Source organism: Anastrepha obliqua, chromosome 4 (assembly GCF_027943255.1).
Source record: "Anastrepha obliqua isolate idAnaObli1 chromosome 4, idAnaObli1_1.0, whole genome shotgun sequence".
NCBI lineage: Eukaryota > Metazoa > Arthropoda > Insecta > Diptera > Tephritidae > Anastrepha > Anastrepha obliqua.
Window position 1 is genome coordinate 26,449,191 of NC_072895.1, and position 17,776 is coordinate 26,466,966.

General features: G+C 41.4%; 1 protein-coding gene across 1 annotated transcript in view; it reads right to left on the reverse strand.

The window, feature by feature from the left end:
* The window catches only part of LOC129245762 (uncharacterized), a 35,303-nt gene extending 17,951 nt beyond the window's left edge, over positions 1-17,352 (reverse strand). Inside the window, exons 1-16 of the mRNA XM_054884133.1 lie at positions 17,213-17,352; positions 16,765-17,112; positions 16,588-16,682; positions 16,338-16,447; positions 12,958-13,034; positions 12,551-12,683; positions 12,281-12,423; positions 11,784-11,970; positions 4,416-4,528; positions 4,081-4,332; positions 2,763-3,893; positions 2,163-2,631; positions 1,920-2,083; positions 1,751-1,844; positions 1,606-1,690; positions 1,389-1,528 (exon numbers count right to left, since the gene is read on the reverse strand). Of these exons, the coding sequence (XP_054740108.1) occupies positions 1,389-1,528; positions 1,606-1,690; positions 1,751-1,844; positions 1,920-2,083; positions 2,163-2,631; positions 2,763-3,893; positions 4,081-4,332; positions 4,416-4,528; positions 11,784-11,970; positions 12,281-12,423; positions 12,551-12,683; positions 12,958-13,034; positions 16,338-16,447; positions 16,588-16,682; positions 16,765-17,112; positions 17,213-17,288 (3,617 nt within the window). The 5' untranslated portion in view covers positions 17,289-17,352. The remainder of the gene's footprint in view (positions 1-1,388; positions 1,529-1,605; positions 1,691-1,750; positions 1,845-1,919; positions 2,084-2,162; positions 2,632-2,762; positions 3,894-4,080; positions 4,333-4,415; positions 4,529-11,783; positions 11,971-12,280; positions 12,424-12,550; positions 12,684-12,957; positions 13,035-16,337; positions 16,448-16,587; positions 16,683-16,764; positions 17,113-17,212) is intronic.
* Positions 17,353-17,776: the final 424 nt, after the last annotated feature.

Genomic DNA, 17,776 nt, shown 5'->3' on the forward strand with positions numbered 1-17,776 from the left:
TCAGTTTTTTCCCATGGCTAGAACAAAAATGAGTAGTTTGGTGAACACTTTTGTATTTAGGGACGATGATAAAATGAGTTCTTCTATGATAGTCAGCTGTCAGTTGTCAGCTGTCAGCTGTCATAGTCAACTGTGTAGCGATATATTCAAAATTGTTAGAAATTGAGATGGTCTCGTTTGCCGCGGGCTGCGTGATTTCTTCCCGAAACTCTGTATTGCCACTCTCCTTTTAAGAGGGGAGCCTGCTTTAGAGGCTTAAAAAAATCGATTTTTTCGTGGATTTTTTTGGGAAGGAAAGAAATATTCGATTGAAACGAAACTTTCTGATTTTATTGTTATATATTTCAACAGTCTTCTCAAATTTTTTCATTAAAATATATGTCATATTATGTCTGGTACAAAAATTTTGCCGAGGCGCCTCGAGTGTGCATGTGTCGTGCGGCGGGAAAGATGCAGGTCGCAGTTTTCATCTGAAGCCAAAAGCCCAAAAAAATTTTTATTTTGGTATAGTATAGCTTCTAGTTAAACCAAGAAAATGAAACAAAAAGTGAGAAATTCAATAATTTTTCGCTAATTAAAAAAAAATTAGTTTTTTTGGAAAATCAAATTCACTTTAAATTGTTTAAAAAATTTTTTAACTTTCTTAAGTTTTTTTAGGCTCAACTAGAAGAGAATTTAATTCCGAATACAATCAATCAATCAATGTTATCTCGTTTCGGTAGGTCGTTTAACTTTTTCCCTATCTTTCCCGCCAATTAGGAAAAATCGCAAAAATAAAAAACCGAGAAATCGCACTTCGAGCGATCCGGCCGCTCGTATACCTGCTCGACGCTTGTTCACAATTTCTTCTGTAACTCCGCAAATATTTTGAATTTGTTTCTGAAATTTTGAGCACACATTCTTGGATAGTTTGGGAAGACATTTATGAAAAAAAAAATCGATTTTTGCCTCTAAAGCAGGCTCCCCCCTTAATACAAACACTTGCGAGCGTTTTAGTAGACACTGAAAATTAGCTCAGACTTCCTTTCCAACAAAAATTATACTTACATATAATTTTCTGCCTATGTGTTTATTATTATTAACGGTGTAGGAATTTTTTTTTAAAACCTCAAGTCAAACCTTCAAACTTCATGCCATTTGCTGTGAAAAACAAAAAAAAAATATAAAGCACAGCGCATAAATTTGTGCATGCAATTTAATAACTGAGGCCAGAATAACACCTTATACGCATATTCATAGGTATAGAGTTGTTTTTGTATCTAAGTATTAGCTACCTAAGGCCGCTAAGCTACGCTACTCACTACCAATCAACTTCACATACGCCTACAAGTATGCAAACCCATTTCGCGCTTCATACAACCGCGCGTATTTCTATGCATTTGTCTTACCCTGCACCAATGTAACCGGAAGTGACAATCGCTTCACCCGGTCCGCGGAAAACACAAGTCAAATTATAGCGTTTATCACGACTAGTTTGTACATTGTCGGAGAATTGCACAACAACAATATTGGTCAGCGTGTCGCCGTACTGCGAAAAAAAGTTAAATCATTTTTTTGAATTTCGATATGGCAACTGCATTTAATTAGGTTAGCAAAAAAGCCTACTCTTTGTGTGCCGCAATCGGGATAGCCTTGTGGACCGCTGATGCGTAGCACGTTCACGGTGCCGCCATTGCCGCGGAAGAAACATCTACAAAACAAATTGCGTGTTAGTACAACTCAAATATTGATCGCTTCATCGCTCACCCACCTGTCATAGTAGCCGTACGTGTAGATGCGCCCAAGAAAGCCCTCCGGCGTGCGTATAGTGAATTCCATGCCCTCTTCGTTGCAGGTTTGTGTTACTGCAAGTCAAAGCGTATTTATTATTGGAATGTATTAAAATACATTTCCTGAGACTCAATCGCTCATTCACTCACCGTCCATGCACTCGCCATCGCTGCGCTCCAAACTGCGTTCGTAGTAGTCATAATTGGCTGCATCAAAGTTGCTCGGATCGTGCACGTCCAGTTCGCGCGAATCGCGATCGCTCAGCTCACAATTAGGCAGATCGCGCTCATCGTAATTTGTAGCCGCCGCATCTCTGCGCAGGTGAGAAATGTGCGCATGTAAATAACGACTTTGCTTGTGCCGCATCGAAGCAGGCCATCTGGACCACTCACCTGTAATTAAAGCTGCGGCATATGAATTCGCGCGACTCGATGCACTCGCGCTCGCACTGGATGAGCGAAGGCACGACTAGTGCGCGCCGCACGTAGTGGCGTCGCATTTTGTGTCTGGCTGCGATTTGTTTAAAATTATCAGTCTCTTCGCAACGCGTCAACAGTGGCCGCGGGGGACCGCCAGTTGCCGCACCACCAGCAGCTGGACCGAGGCCGCTTGGAACGCCGGCGCCGTAAGGATGTAGTGATGGCGGTAGAGGGCGATTGTCGTCGAGCGGCGGTGGTGCACCTACGCCATGTCCGTAGGGACGATTGAAGGGACTCTCATAGTGGGGATAGCCGCCGCCGATCGCAGGTCGTCTGCCTATTGGAATCTCGTACTCACGATCATAACCACCATAGCGATCGCCGTAGCGCTCGTCATAGTCCATGTCGTAGTAGTGGGGCGGTGGGCGTGGCCGATCGTAACCTACATGAGAAGATTTGGTTAGCGCTTTTTACTCAGCTCTGATTCGATCAGTAATTTCGGTTAAGCACACGAAACCTTTGCTAGTCGATTAGTGTATTTGTTGTAATTATTTTATAAGTATTTACGCTTACCTGGTCTAACGCCGCCACTACTACCGCTGCTGCCAAATCGATTGCCATATTTGTAAATATCGATTGGAAAGCGTTCGGTACCTACCGGGAAGCGATTCGGCGATGAAGGGTATTTACTTATTGTTGTAGGCGGCACTAAAGGTGCGGGTGGATATCGCTTCGCGGAGTCTGGTTCTGGTCTGCGCGCACTGTGTATTAGGTCATCTGGTGGATAACGTCCGTCGGGGCCGTAACGTGACGGCGTGCCACCACGACCATCTGTTAGTAGCGGGTAGCGCGAATCAAAGGAGGAGGGACGAAAACGTTTGTCAAGGAAGAAACTATCCGGAGCATCGCGTCCTGTATACCCACCCAAGGGTTCTCTGCCAGGTGCATAACGCGAAGGGTACCGACTGGCATAGCGATCTTCGGGGTAACGCCCAGCTGTGCCATATGGACGATAAGACAGATCATCGTCTGGTGGGTAGGGTCTCGTATGCGGCACATCGCCCGGCAAGCCATTGTCGGTAACTGGTGGTATGGGATAACGGTCCAAAGGTCGGTAAGGATAACGGTCACGTAGTGGGTAGCCACCAGCCACTGGATAACGTTCACGATCGCGTTCTCCATAACGACCGGGCGGGTAACGATCATCGACAGGGATGGGATAGCGCTCACGGTCACGACCACGATCACCTAACGGATAGCGCTCCCGCTCACCAATCGGATAACGTTCACGATCACCAATCGGATAACGTTCACGATCACCGATCGGATAACGTTCACGATCATCAATTGGATAGCGGTCTCTGTCACCAGGGTAACGATCTCGGTCACCGCTTGGATAACGTTCACGATCACGCTCACCAATAGGATAACGTTCACGATCACGATCAACGGGATAGCGATCACTCGGGTAACGGTCACGATCTGTTGGGTAGCGTTCACGATCGCGATCGCCAGGATACAAATCTACACCGCCGCCTGGGTAACGATCTCGGTCACTCGGATAGCGTTCATGATCACCAGCAGGAAGACGTCCGGGTGGATAGCGTTCATCGTAAGGGTCACGACTGTCGACGGGTGGTGGGTAACGGCCATCTCCAGCATAACGATCACCGCCGCCGCCTCCGCCGACGCCTGGATAACGATCTGGGAAAGGAGGGTTAATAAAGCGCACGTTGTTAGTTGGTTAGCGAGTAAGTGAGGGTGCAAGCAGTTACATACACAAAATGCATACACTTGTGTTTGTATGTATCGGGAAATGCGTATGTGGTAGTAGTATTGCAGTTAAACATTGAGCTACATATAAAAGTGTGCACAAAGCGTAGACATTTACCATATTCATTGGGCGCTGGGTAACGGTCATATGGACGGCCGTAGTCATCAACGCCAGCACCACCGCCTGCGCCTGCCCCGCCACCTCCACCAGGATATCTGCCACCAGCATTGCCGCCACCGCCAGCACCATATCGATCGTCATCTTTGTTTGGTGGGCGCCAATTAGAGCCGCCATGTTCGCCAGGCCGGTGGCTGCCACCGCTACCAGTGCCGCCATGCCCATCTGAGTCGCTGCCACCAACCACGTTTACTTGAACCAAAACAAAGCAAATTATTTATGCGCTCATTGAGGCGATGAAAGTACGAGTGTGGCCGCTTTATTGCACTACTTACACATCAGATTCTCATAGTAGTCGTAGTCAGCGTCGTAGATGATGCGCATGCCGTCCTTCTGATTGTAGCGACTCAAGCGGCAAGTGCGAAATCGATCACTGTACACGGCCGAGCTGTAGTAAAGAAAATTAAATTAAAAAAGAGGTTGTCTGTAAAGTCGGTTTACTGACGATAGTTTAACGAGATAACGTCATAAGAAAATACTAATTGAATGGTTGCATTTTTCAAAAGAAAATTTTAATTTTATTTGTTTGATAGATATTTTGTATGGATATAGAGAATGAGTTAACATTAACATAACATAATATACTTTAACATAACATAACATAACATAACACAACATAACATAACATAACATAACATAACATAACATAACATAACATAACATAACACAACATAACATAACATAACATAACATAACATAACATAACATAACATAACATAACATAACATAACATAACATAACATAACATAACATAACATAACATAACATAACATAACATAACATAACATAACATAACATAACATAACATAACATAACATAACATAACATAACATAACATAACATAACATAACATAACATAACATAACATAACATAACATAACATAACATAACATAACATAACATAACATAACATAACATAACATAACATAACATAACATAACATAACATAACATAACATAACATAACATAACATAACATAACATAACATAACATAACATAACATAACATAACATAACATAACATAACATAACATAACATAACATAACATAACATAACATAACATAACATAACATAACATAACATAACATAACATAACATAACATAACATAACATAACATAACATAACATAACATAACATAACATAACATAACATAACATAACATAACATAACATAACATAACATAACATAACATAACATAACATAACATAACATAACATAACATAACATAACATAACATAACATAACATCACATAACATAACATAACATAACATAACATAACATAACATAACATAACATAACATAACATAACATAACATAACAAAACATAACATAACACAACATAACATAACGCAACATAACATAACATAACATATCATATCCTAAAGCATTCACCAACAGCTTTCATTTGATACCCATATTGTACATACACGTCCGAAGGTTACCCGGGTCCACGTTTTGACCTATATCTCGAGACCCTATCTACCAATAGGTATTCAAACTATACGGAAATCATCTTCAATACCTACTTAACAATGTGTGTAAGTTTGGTTTACTTCGGTTCAAAGACACGGCGGGTCCACGTTTTGGCATATATTTCGAGACCCTAGTCATCAATAGGTATGAAAATTACCCCGTTTTAAAGCACTTATCAACAGCTTTCATTTGATACCCATATTGTACATATATAATAAAAAAATTAATAATAATAACATTAAAACAACAGGTATTATTAACAAACTTGGTTTTATTTTAAATTCTTCAAGTGAATCAAATTAATAATAATCAATAAGAAGGCATATGCAAATACAAATACGTGAATTTATATATGTACATATGCGCATATACATACATATATACGCTCACTTAAGTAGGAGAGAGCAAGATGTCGAACGTTGCCGTTCGTTTGCTTTGTCGTTTGTTCCGCGCTTTCGCTTGCAGTTCATTCAAGGTAACGGCAATGAGCAAGGTAACGACATATGAGCAAGGTAACGGCAATGAGCAAGGTAACACTAATGAGCAAGGTAACGACACATTTTTTCGTGCGTGCAGCCTGTTAAATCGGATTATAAGACGTTATCACGTCAAAAAAAAAAAAATACAAAAAAAACTGTTAAAGCATTGCGGAGCAAAGGTAAAAGTAAAGTGGGTATGCAGCAAAGAATTTAATATGACAAGTTTATTTAATGATTTTGATTTGTTCGCTGAACCGTTTACTGTTCGTTGTTCACACAACTTTAAATGCCCACTTAAATGTCAGTCAACGCGGAACAGCAATAACAGTTACGTGCAACACATATCGACAGCGTTTGAGTCTTGCGACGACTTTCCATTTGTTGAGTTAATTAATTTTCCATCACAATCGGAATCATTAAAGTGTGCGCAGAAAATGTTGGCAAAAGTCGCATTCCTTTGGTTGACGACAATCAGATCAATGGACAGCTTGGGTGCCTGGCAGTCGCCTAAGAGGAGCATCTGCGCGCAACGATCACTTTGTGAAGGCAGCAGCAGACATTTTTTGAAGTAAATTAAACGCATGCGCACTAAGAGCTTCGTGGATGAGGAATTATGTAAAGAGGTAAGCGGAAAAGTGTCACTCAGCGCTCAAATATTCTTGTCTAATTGACACAGAACAGACCGAGACTTCCTTGTGATAAAAAGGTTAATATTTATTAGTATTTGAAGCTAATTTTAGCAATTTGATGGCGCCGCATTCGAAGCTCGCTGAATACTAGAAATATGAAATTATATTCGGTGCGCAACTAAGTTCAATAGATGCCGCCAGCAGTGTGCGCTAGTCGACTCTAACATAACCTCAAAACGTCATAAACCAAGCTTAGACGTATGGTAAATAAATTGGTTCGACAGATTAGTGATTTTGTTTTGGTTTTGTGAAAATGTCTGATTTTATGCCGAATAATCGGCATTTGCGGGAAGTGTTGATTTTCTTCTTTCATTCGAAAAAAAACGGCGGCTGAAGCGCATCGAGAGCTACATAAAGTTTATGGAGATGTTGCTTTAAGTGGAGCAACGTGCCGGGATTGGTTCCGTCGCTTCAAAGACGGTGAGTTTAATGTTGACGACCGTCCGCCTGAAGGAAGACCAAAAACCTTCGAAGACGCTGAATTGGAGGCGATGCACAATGAGGATCCGTGTCAAACGCAAGAAGAGCTTGCTTCAGTATTAGGAGCTACCCGCCCATCCATTTCCAAGCGATTGCATGTTTTGGGAATGATTCAGAAGCCGGGGACTTGGGCTCCTTATGAAGTAAAACCAAGGGATGTTGAATGTCGTTTTTTTGCCTGTGAACAACTGCTCCAGCGGCAAAAAAATAAGGGTTTTCTTCATCTCATCGTGACGGGTGATGAAAAATGGATTCATTGCAGCAATTCAAAGAGAAGAAAGTCATGGGGGCTGCCCATTCATGCTTCTACGTCGACGCCTCGGCCGAATGTTCACGCTGTGAAGGTGAATATTCACGCTGCTATGTATTTGGTTGGGACCAAGTTGGTGTTATTTATTATGAGCTGTTAAAGCCAAGCGAAACCATCACTGAGAACCGGTATCGACTTCAGTTGATGCGATGGAGCCGAGCACTGCGCGAGAAGCGGCCGCAGTACACGGAGAGGCATGAAAAAGTGAGTCTACAGCATGACAACGCTCGGCTTCACGTTGCCAAACCCGGAAACACTGAAATGGGAAATCCTACCCCACCCGCCATATTCTCCAGATATTGCGTCGTCCTGTTCCGATCGATGGCACATGGTCTAGCTGACCAGGAATGGAATGTCATATGAAGACATCAAAAAATGGCTTGATCCGTGGATAGTCTCAAAAGGTGAACAGTTTTACCGCGACGGTATACGAGATCTACCAGAAAGTTGGGAAAAAGTAGTCGCCAGCAATGGGCAATACTTTCAATGATTCACTTGTAACCATTTTTTCGGAATAAATTTGTATTTTCACTTAGTTGCGCACCTTATATAAAAATTTATGACGCGAGGAGAAGAAACTGCATAGGAAAAAATGAGAGTTTTTAATAAGGAACTGTTTGAGCAACTGGAAGCTGACTTCAACTGCCGTAATTCACGAAGATATTTTACATACTACTGTAAAAATGAAGATGGTTCACTCGTAACGAAAAAAAACAAATCCTCGAAAGGTGGGCAACATATTTTGATAAACTTCTTGACAGAAACCGTACAGGTATTGAACCCGAATACCCACAGTTAAAGTTGTCAGAAAGGGTGGAAGAACTTACTTTTCATGGCGGAGTTCATGACGGCTATTAAAGCCCAAAAAAACCAAACATATCCTGTGGTTTTGACGAGATCCCAGCAGAGCTCTTTAAACACATGAGTAATAAAAACCTCCTTACTATATATCAGCTGGTTTGCAAAATCTGGAATGAGTAACGGATGCCAAAGATGTGGGAAATTGGAATAATTTGCCCTCTACATAAAAAGGACACATGTTGATTTGTGAAAATTATCAGGCCATAACTCTTTTGAACAGCATCTACAAAATATTACATTTTCAAATATTCTAAGCGCTAGACTTAAAACGCATCATTGGTGGCTACTAGGCTGGTTTTCAAGAGGGAAGATCAACAACGATTGACCAAATTTTCGTACTAAGACAGATTTTAGAAAAGTCTCGCGAATACGACATGACGACGTATCATCTTTTCATAGACTTCAAAGCAGCTTACGACAGCATAATTAGGAAGCAGCTCTTCTTAGCGATGGCAGAATTCGGTATTCCCGATAAGTTAACACGTTTAACACGCTCGACCATGCAGAATGTAAGGAATAAGGACGTAGTAAGAGTGCAGAACAATCCGTCGCGAGAGTTCGGATATTTCATATTCTTTTACGAAAAATTGGTACACTTTCGGTATTTCCATAAAGGCTTCTTCTAAGTTCATACGCCGTGTAGTGAAAACATTTCTTCATCCTCAACTGCTTACATCGAATATCACAATTCCGAGAGTGTACGCCTTCTCGCATGTGTTGTAGCTGCTTTACTGAGAATCTTTTATTGTTGGCATAGCAGCCTACTAAGCGTTGTCAGTGCGATGTAGTTACCGTCGTCTTCGTCTAGCTCATCCAACGATAGATCCAGGAAACGTGCTGTTTCGACAGGTTGGGTCCAGAGGGAGAGGAGTGTTAGATGAGTCAGTTTTAAGGGGCATGTGAAATGGTGGTTAGTGTCGTGCGGAGTGCCTTCACATGCTGGACATATGTTAGGGTCGACTCTGGATAGGTAGGACTCGAGTCTGCTATAGTATCCAGAACGTAATTGTGCCAAATTTACGCGAGTCTCTCGGGGTAGCTGAAGCTCTTCATCTTAAACAAGTGGGAGTTGGACTCCGATGACGGCATTTACAGGTCGGGATTTTAGGAAGGTGGTAAGTGTCTCCCGTCTGTCCGGTCCAGTAGTTGTAAGTGCGTTTTGTCGTGGATCTCGCCAGAATAGTTGAAGAGAGACCGCCTGACGTGCGTGGGATGCGGTCCAGGTTCTAGCAAGAGCCTACAGGTGAGAAACTCAAAGTGCAGGTGTTGTAGGAGGGACATCAGGAGGCAACCCGTGGCTGTTTTGATCACAGTATTTTTTCAGGTCTGAAGCTTAGGTAATCCACTGCGATTCACTAGTTCAACGCGACCAGACCGCATAGTTCACAAGCGGCCTGTCAATTGCTTTAAATGTCGCTAACAACATTTCTTTGTCTTTGCCCTAAGTACTGCCGTCAAGCGACTTGATTGTTGGACTTTAGTAGCAATTGCGGTTGTGTGCACAGAAAAGAAGAGCAAACTGTCGAAGGTAACTTCCAAAATTTTGAGGTGGTTTACTGTCGGTATTGGTGTGTCATCGACTTTGACCTTTAATTCTAGTTTGACCTCCTTTGTCCAAGTGATTAAGAGGGCCGCCGTGGATTTAGTGGGGGGAAGTTGGAGATACCTCTTAGTGAAAAAGCGAAGAAGGCTGGTGAGGTAATCATTCACTTTAGAACACAGGCCATCGATGTCATTGCCCGACGGCATTATCGAACAATTGTCTGCATGACCAGGGAGACCAGGGAGGCACGCTTTGGTGGCTGGGGGAGCTTCAATATGTAGAAGTTGAAAAGCTGGGGTGATAGGACACTGATAGGGCAAGGACCAAAACTGTTTTGAGTTTTGGTCTCGAAAGATGACTGACGAGTGCCGATCACCCAAATAGTTCGTGGACTACCTATTCAGGCCCGGAGGGCTGGTCACTTGTATAATGCCATCTAGTAGCGTGGATTGGCCTGCTGTATCGAAAGCTTTCTTCAGGTCCAGCACAACTGGGATAGTCCTCTCGCAGGGGCGGTTGTGGTTAAGCCCTCTGTTAATTTGAGTGTTTATGGCGGTGAGTGCTGTGATGATGCTGTACACTTTTCGGAATCCATGCTGATGTGTGGCTGGGTCAGGTGTTTCATGTAGAGTGGGAGCAGGAGGGCTTGTAGAGTCTTCACTATTGGGGAAAAGAGAGTTATCCCTTGGTGGGTGGGTTTCCCAGGTTTCAGTAGCAGTGGCAATTGAGAGTGGTGTAAAGCTTTTGTTTTAGGATATTTTTTGTGAGTCTATTTCGTCTAGAGAGCCACCGTAGCCGAATGGGTTGGTGAGTAACTATCATTCGGAAGTACGTAGGTTCGAGTCTCCGTGCACGAAACACCAAAATGACAAAGAAATGAGGGAAGATAGTGCGGGTAAGGCGACGTGGAGTAGTTTTTTCTGCCAACAAATCAAGTACAATGAACGAGGAATAAGTGGGAGTGTTGCTATGGTACATAATTCAGTTGTTTCCGGCGATTTAGGATCGCACGGGAACACCAATAAAGAACTTTTTAGTCTCTGCACGGCAGGAAGATATTTGCGTTGAGTGATGAGGCTTTTTGTCCTACCTTCCCTACCTTGAAGGCGCGCGAAACGTACTCTTCTCATGTCCCAGGTTTGCAAGAGAATGTGAGGAGTTAGCCATGATTTTTGGAAGACAGCCACGTGAGAAAAATTTAACTGACAGTTTGTGCAATGCAAAACATTGCTTGGATGCTAAAAAAGGCGAAAAATAGAGCTGTTTCAGCGGCGGCAGCTAGAGCTAAATAATATCAACGCTCCGGGCCGCGTCTGATAACACTGAACTTTCCGACAAGTGAACTGAACTGAACTTCACGACCATACCAAACGCACATAAGACGGTAATGAACAAGACATTATCGCACACTTTCGAGGTTCCATCTGCTTCATAACGAAAGAAATAGAGACCGTCAGCGACGTATAACATCCAAACGTCATAAGCAGAGAGCCAGCAAATGAATTAGACGCTGCTTCCCTTAAATTCATTCAGCTGATTCAGTTCAAAAAAGGTCATGTCACTTCTCCGAGCTTTAATCTCAAAAATATAACGTAAAAAGAGCAAAAGAGAAAGACAAAACCAAAAGTATTGCAAGTATCGAGGTACAAATTTTCTGATGTCACAAGTACTGAGTACGCAATGAAAAAAAAATTGTATCGCAAGTATCGACGTGCGCAAAAATCGGGTTTCTACTGTATTTGACCTTAAAATTTAATATATAATATATATTAATATAAATTTGAATTCGAGTTTTTAAGTACTCACCGACACTGAAAGCTTGTTTGACGAAGACACTCGTCCAAGCATTCACTTAGAGAACGGCCCGTAATCTCGGAATGGAACTCGCCGCCCAGGCGTGAATTGCGATAGCGTTGAAAGGCGGTATCGGGCCGGCGACCCGACGAGAACAGATGCGATGTGACTGAATTATCGGGATAATCAGTAGCGCGTTCTGCAATCAAAAATGAAAAAAATGAAAAAAATGAAAAAAAAAATGAGAAAAACAACAACATTAAGAAACACTCTGTAATTATTATTGGCATTTTAATAAGTTTGAGAAACAAGTCGCCTGAACAACGCCTGAATTAGAAGCTAATTTGTGCAATGTTTGTGCGGTAGAGTGACTGCGCGTGGAATCGCCGCACGTATGCCAGTTTATAACAGGTGGCCACATTTGTCGGATACCACGGCAACACTGCGGGCATTTCTCATTTTCCACTTTCCGTACCGCAACCCCCACTCGCCCTTGTACTTGTACTTACGATTGTCTAAGCAGACCAGATCATAGAAATGATGAGTCGGACTGGAACTGATGCTAATGTCGTCTTTCTGCGAAATGGAGTCCTCTTCAGACAAAATGCACTGTTTCGTCTGATCATCAAACTCGACGGAACGACAAAAGTATCTGAAATTGCACAACAATTACCGCGTTCATAATTGTTTAATTGTATTTGCACAAGGCACGCTAAGTGAGGTTATGTAATGTGCACGTATAGGTTGGTTGTTTGTATGCTGCCTTAGTGCTTACTTACTTCTCGGCGCGCAGACACATCGTCTGACATTCTTCCAATGTCATGTTATTAAAAATATCCACTTCGAAGGGACCGCCCAGTCGTTTGTTCTCCTCCTTAACGAACACGGCCAAGCCGTCACAACGACGCTCAGCTGGAGAAAAGAGGGGGGAAAAATGTGAAGAATTGCAATTTCATTACCGCGCCAGGTGTATATTCTACTTGTGTATGTGTGTGTGTGTGGGTATGTAAGCAATTGATAAGTGGCATTTGTTTTGATTTGGAATGATAACAAGGAAGAAACAGGTTTGCATGCATACATATGAATATGCGAATGTATGTGTGTGTGTGTGTGTGTCTATGTACGTATTTGTGTGTATTCGTGTAGCTGAATTAATGTAATGACTATGGCAGTGGAATTTGCATACCATTCAAGCAGGTGTTCTCCAGATAATCAGAGTTGGGGTCATCTTCGAGCAATTCGGGATGTGTGCGACGTGTGAATCTGTTGATGAGAAGATAAATATTTAATTGCCGTTATATTTTTGCATTTGTTTGCATTTTGTAAGTATTGGTTTTTAACAATTCAATAGAAACATTCGTACATTAGGGTGACTCAGCGAAAAAAGTTGCTGTTTTCCCCATCGGAGTTATAAAATTTATTATATTTATTTTAAGGTACTTAACAAAATATTTAAAAAAATTATTAAAAATTAACTTTTAATATTAAAAAAATAAATAAAAATAAATACATACAGTCACTCACATATTATTTGATACAGATACGATTTTTTTTTTGTAAAGAAAATAAAGCTGCGGCGTGAATTTTCTGTATAGTTTTTTTTTGGTTTTATTTTTGTGTATTATAATGAAATAAGTGGGCAATTTATTACACTGCGTTACAAAAACGAACTTTTTTTCTGTCCTATGAACCAAATATACTTTTTCGGAAAGGGGAGAAAAAATAAAAATATGTATCGGCGATTTTCATGTACACGTCAGATTTTTTTTTTTTATGTATAAAATATAGAGCTCGTAGTCTGTCTGTGTGAAAAACTTTGGATCAATTTTTAACCCTTTTTCCGTGATCCAATCCCGCTGCAGGCAGACTCGTGGAAATGTTTTTATTATGTAAAATTAAAAAAAAAAAATTTTATCAATTCTCAGATTTTCTTGAATTTTTTTTTTTCTAAAAAACAATTTTTTTTCTAAATTTTCGGCATAACTTGAAGGGACTCCAAATTTGTAAACAACTTATTAAAATTGGTTCATAGGACAGAATGTGTGTAACGCGGTGTTATATTTAATGTTGAGGTATGAAATAAAACAAAATAAATAGAATATCTGCATACTCGTTTTTTTTCATTTTCGCAAAATATTATGAAATATAAAATACTTTACAAAAAAATCGCATCTGTATCAAATAAGGTGTAAGTGACTGTATGTATTGGGTTGAGGAATAAGTTCACAGCGTTTTTATATTTCCCTTTATTTTACAACGATTTTTTTGCACTTTTGGCAAAGGATAAGTATTCATTTGATAGAACTCTTTCTGCTCATCACAGAGGACGAATCCGCTTGTGTGCTCATTCCTTGGGCAACCATTCCAACCTAACCTAACCTAACTCTTTCTGCTCTAAAAAACCCTGTTAATAGTATTTTTGAGTTATTGAATTTTTTATTAGTTTGGAGGCTTAGAAGTGGAATACCCAGGAGGCAAAAATCAACATTTTCCAGACCTGCTCTTCTTTGCTTTTCATCGACGCCAAAAAGTTGCCGACGCAGCTCGGGACATTGCGACATGTATGGAGAAGGTGTCATAGGCGAGTCAACAGCGCGGATATGGTTTGCAAAGTCCCAAAATGGCAACTTTGACGTCGATGGCATACATGTCCCGCAGCGGAAGGCCTTCTGGGCTTGATGAAGAAACGTGTCAAATTACTTTTGAAGGAAAGCGGTTGCCAAACCAGGCGAGAATCGGCGAAAAAAAGAGCTGCGATCATAAAACGATACTCAATCACCTTCATTCAATGGGATTTATCGAAAAATTGGGAGCCTGGGTGCCTCACGAGCTCAACGAAACAAAAAAAAAAAGAAACTCGCCTTCAAATTGCTCCTCAGCATCTCGCCCGTCATCGAGCAACTCGCGGTCATAAACAGCGTTTCGTGTACCGAATCGTCACGGGAGATGCGAAATGGTGGCTATATATCAATATGGAGCAAAGAAAGGAGTTGGTGGCTCCAGGAGATACGCCAAATACGAGAGTCAAGCCGGATCTTCATTCAAAGAAGATCATGAAATGTGTTTGGTGGGGCTGGGAGGGCATGGTGCACTGGGAAATGCTTGAAAAGAATACCACGGTCAACAAGGAGCTGTACATTGCCTAACTATACAGCGTTAATGAGGCTATTCGATTGAAAAAACCTGATCAACATGGTCGAACCATACTCCTTCACGACGACGCCAGGCCACATGTTGCACAAGTCCTCAAAGCCGCACTCCAAGAGCTCGAATGGGAGGTCCTTCTGCATACGCCGTATTCTCCGGACCTTGTACCAACCGATTACGATCTTTCCCGCTCCCTGTCAAACCACATAAAGGGCGTTACCTTCGATAACAAAGAGGTCCTTAAAAATTGTCTGAACAACTTATTTGACACCAGAGCAGGTGATTTTTGGCGGAACGGCATCAACAAATTGGTCGAGAGGTGAGAAGAGGTTGTAAACAGTAACGGCGAACATAAAGGGTTTTCCAAAAAGAGGTGTTATTTTGATACAAGATGAATGGTTTCGTTGCTTGTGTGGCACGTAGCGCTGTCTTGTTGAAAATAAACGTTGGCCAGATCAATACCTTCCAATTCCGGCCATAAAAATCGTTAATCATCTCTCGATAGCGCAATCCATTCACCGTAAATGTTGCTCCAGCTTCATTTTCGAAAAAGTAAGATCCAATGACTCCGCCGGACCGTAGACCGCACCAAACAGTCACACGTTGAGGAAAGGGAGGCAATTTCAACAACAACTCTTGGATTTTCTGAGCCCCAGATCCGACAATTTTGCTTGTTGACGAAGCCACCGCGGTGGAAATGAGCCTTATCACTCAAGATGATTTTTCGACCAATCAGCAAAGACATGAAGGTGTTGATGATCCGCCGGGTTGAGTTCTTGTGTTAACTGGACTTTGTGAGCCTTAAGACCCAAATCTTTATGCAAAATATGGTGTAATGACGTTTGTGAAATGCCAAAAAGAACGAAGAGGAATAGACAAATATGGGGTTTCTTCAACACTTTCGGCTACAACAGCAATATTTTCGGCTGTTCTTGAGCGACGTGCACGGGTTTTATTCTTCACATCACTAACTTGTCCCAACAGCTCGAATTTTTTCACCACTTTCTGTATTGCGGTCCGACAAGGTGCTAAACGATGACCCAAAAATGTTCGAGTTGACGAACCATCTCTGCCAAATTTTCACCGTTTTGATAGTGAATTTTAATAATTCCAATGCGTTGCTTATTAATGGCGTCAAAATCGGCGTCTACTTGTCAAATATCAAAAAATGACATCTTCAAAAGTGACATCTACCGAAATAGCGGCCTATTCAAAAGAACACCTGTTATTGGAAAACCCTTTATAATTTATTAATTTATTGATATAATTATTGTTCTTTGTTTAAATAAAAATCTTCGATAAAAACGCCGCGAACTTATTCCCCAACCTAATACTTTGAAATGCTAACTCATTACATCCGCATAGTGCGAAGGCGCCTTAAACATGTTGCGCTGCACTTGCATTCATCATCACACTCACCTGCTCAGAGTACAAGATCGCATAGTTGAGTCGAAGTTGGCGGAGCGACAAACGAAGGCGAATTCATTCAAACATTTATCCTCACAATCCGAACGATTTGCTGCCGTAAACTGTATGAATACAAACTTGAATGAGTCAACGACAAAAGTGTTACATTCGAGCCATAGACAATAATTATAACAACAACAACAACACTAGCTAATAATAGACAATCAAACAACAGTTGCAGTTGCTGATAGCCATTACACACCTCCTTAACATCCGATATTGGCAATTTCAATTTCTTGCGTGGATGTCGTTCGAACACATAACGCCGACTGGGACATTCTCTTTCCGGGCGACTAGCTGTATGATGACACAACAACAACAACAAAGATGGTAATTATATATTTATTTTATATCGCACTAAGTAATCAGTGGAACTTACAGGTCAAACAAATCTCATTGAAGTGCACACTATTCGGCACTAACATCAGACTGCCGATGCCCTCAGGACCCGCTTGTTCCGATGTCAAATAGCAAAGGGATTCTTCGTATTCAGAAGTGCCACCGAATGAGGTAATGCGACTGCCGGGCTGAAAGTCGAAACTGGTGCAGGTGCGCACCAGATTGTTGGTGCCGGTGCGATCGCGCAGACATAAATCTTGACACTTTTCTAGTACGCGAAAGGGTGGCGCCGTATCGCGCACCACATCATCATCGTAGCCCTGTAATTGTTGGTTGGGCAGTCGTTCGTAGAGGACGCGTCCCAGTCCGTTTTTGCAGGTTGTTTGTGCTGAAGTGGAGATTGTGTTGGTGAATGTGGTTGGTTGGTGGAGGGTTGAGGGTGAGGACAGATGGTGGTAATTATGTGGGCAATGCAGGGCGTAACTTACCATAACTGGTTTGGATGCCTATACTAAATACTACAACTAAGTATATAACATGTAATTTTTGATTTGTTTTCGTCATTGTTGTGTTTGCTTGTGTTTATGAGCTTAATTGGTTTGGGTTTGCAGTGAATTGCTGTGGGAACCAATACTTTCGCAGTCTTGGTTGAATCTTCATACGATGGATGCTTGCTTAGGCCGCATTCTTACAGTGCGGAAACTGGTTGCTTGGGCTGCAAACGAAAAGACAATAGGAAATTATGTATTAATGTTATTTAATGGACTAAAAAATGTTAGGCTGAAAATTTAAAGACATAGATTTCTTTGAAAGAAAGAAGGAAAGTAGAAATTCATTATTTTTGTGTACATTTTTTTTGCTAAATGGTTTAAAACTGTCGATCTTCAGCTCCTGGCCGACATTTTCGACATTATCGACATCTTCCTTAAGGGGTTAGGGATAATCAGAGGCCCGAAAAATTATGATTTTCAATCATTTTTTCGCTAGTCAATTGCTTTATTTTCAAAAATAAAAACATAGCATTAAAATATCATATTTCGACTTGACTTTAG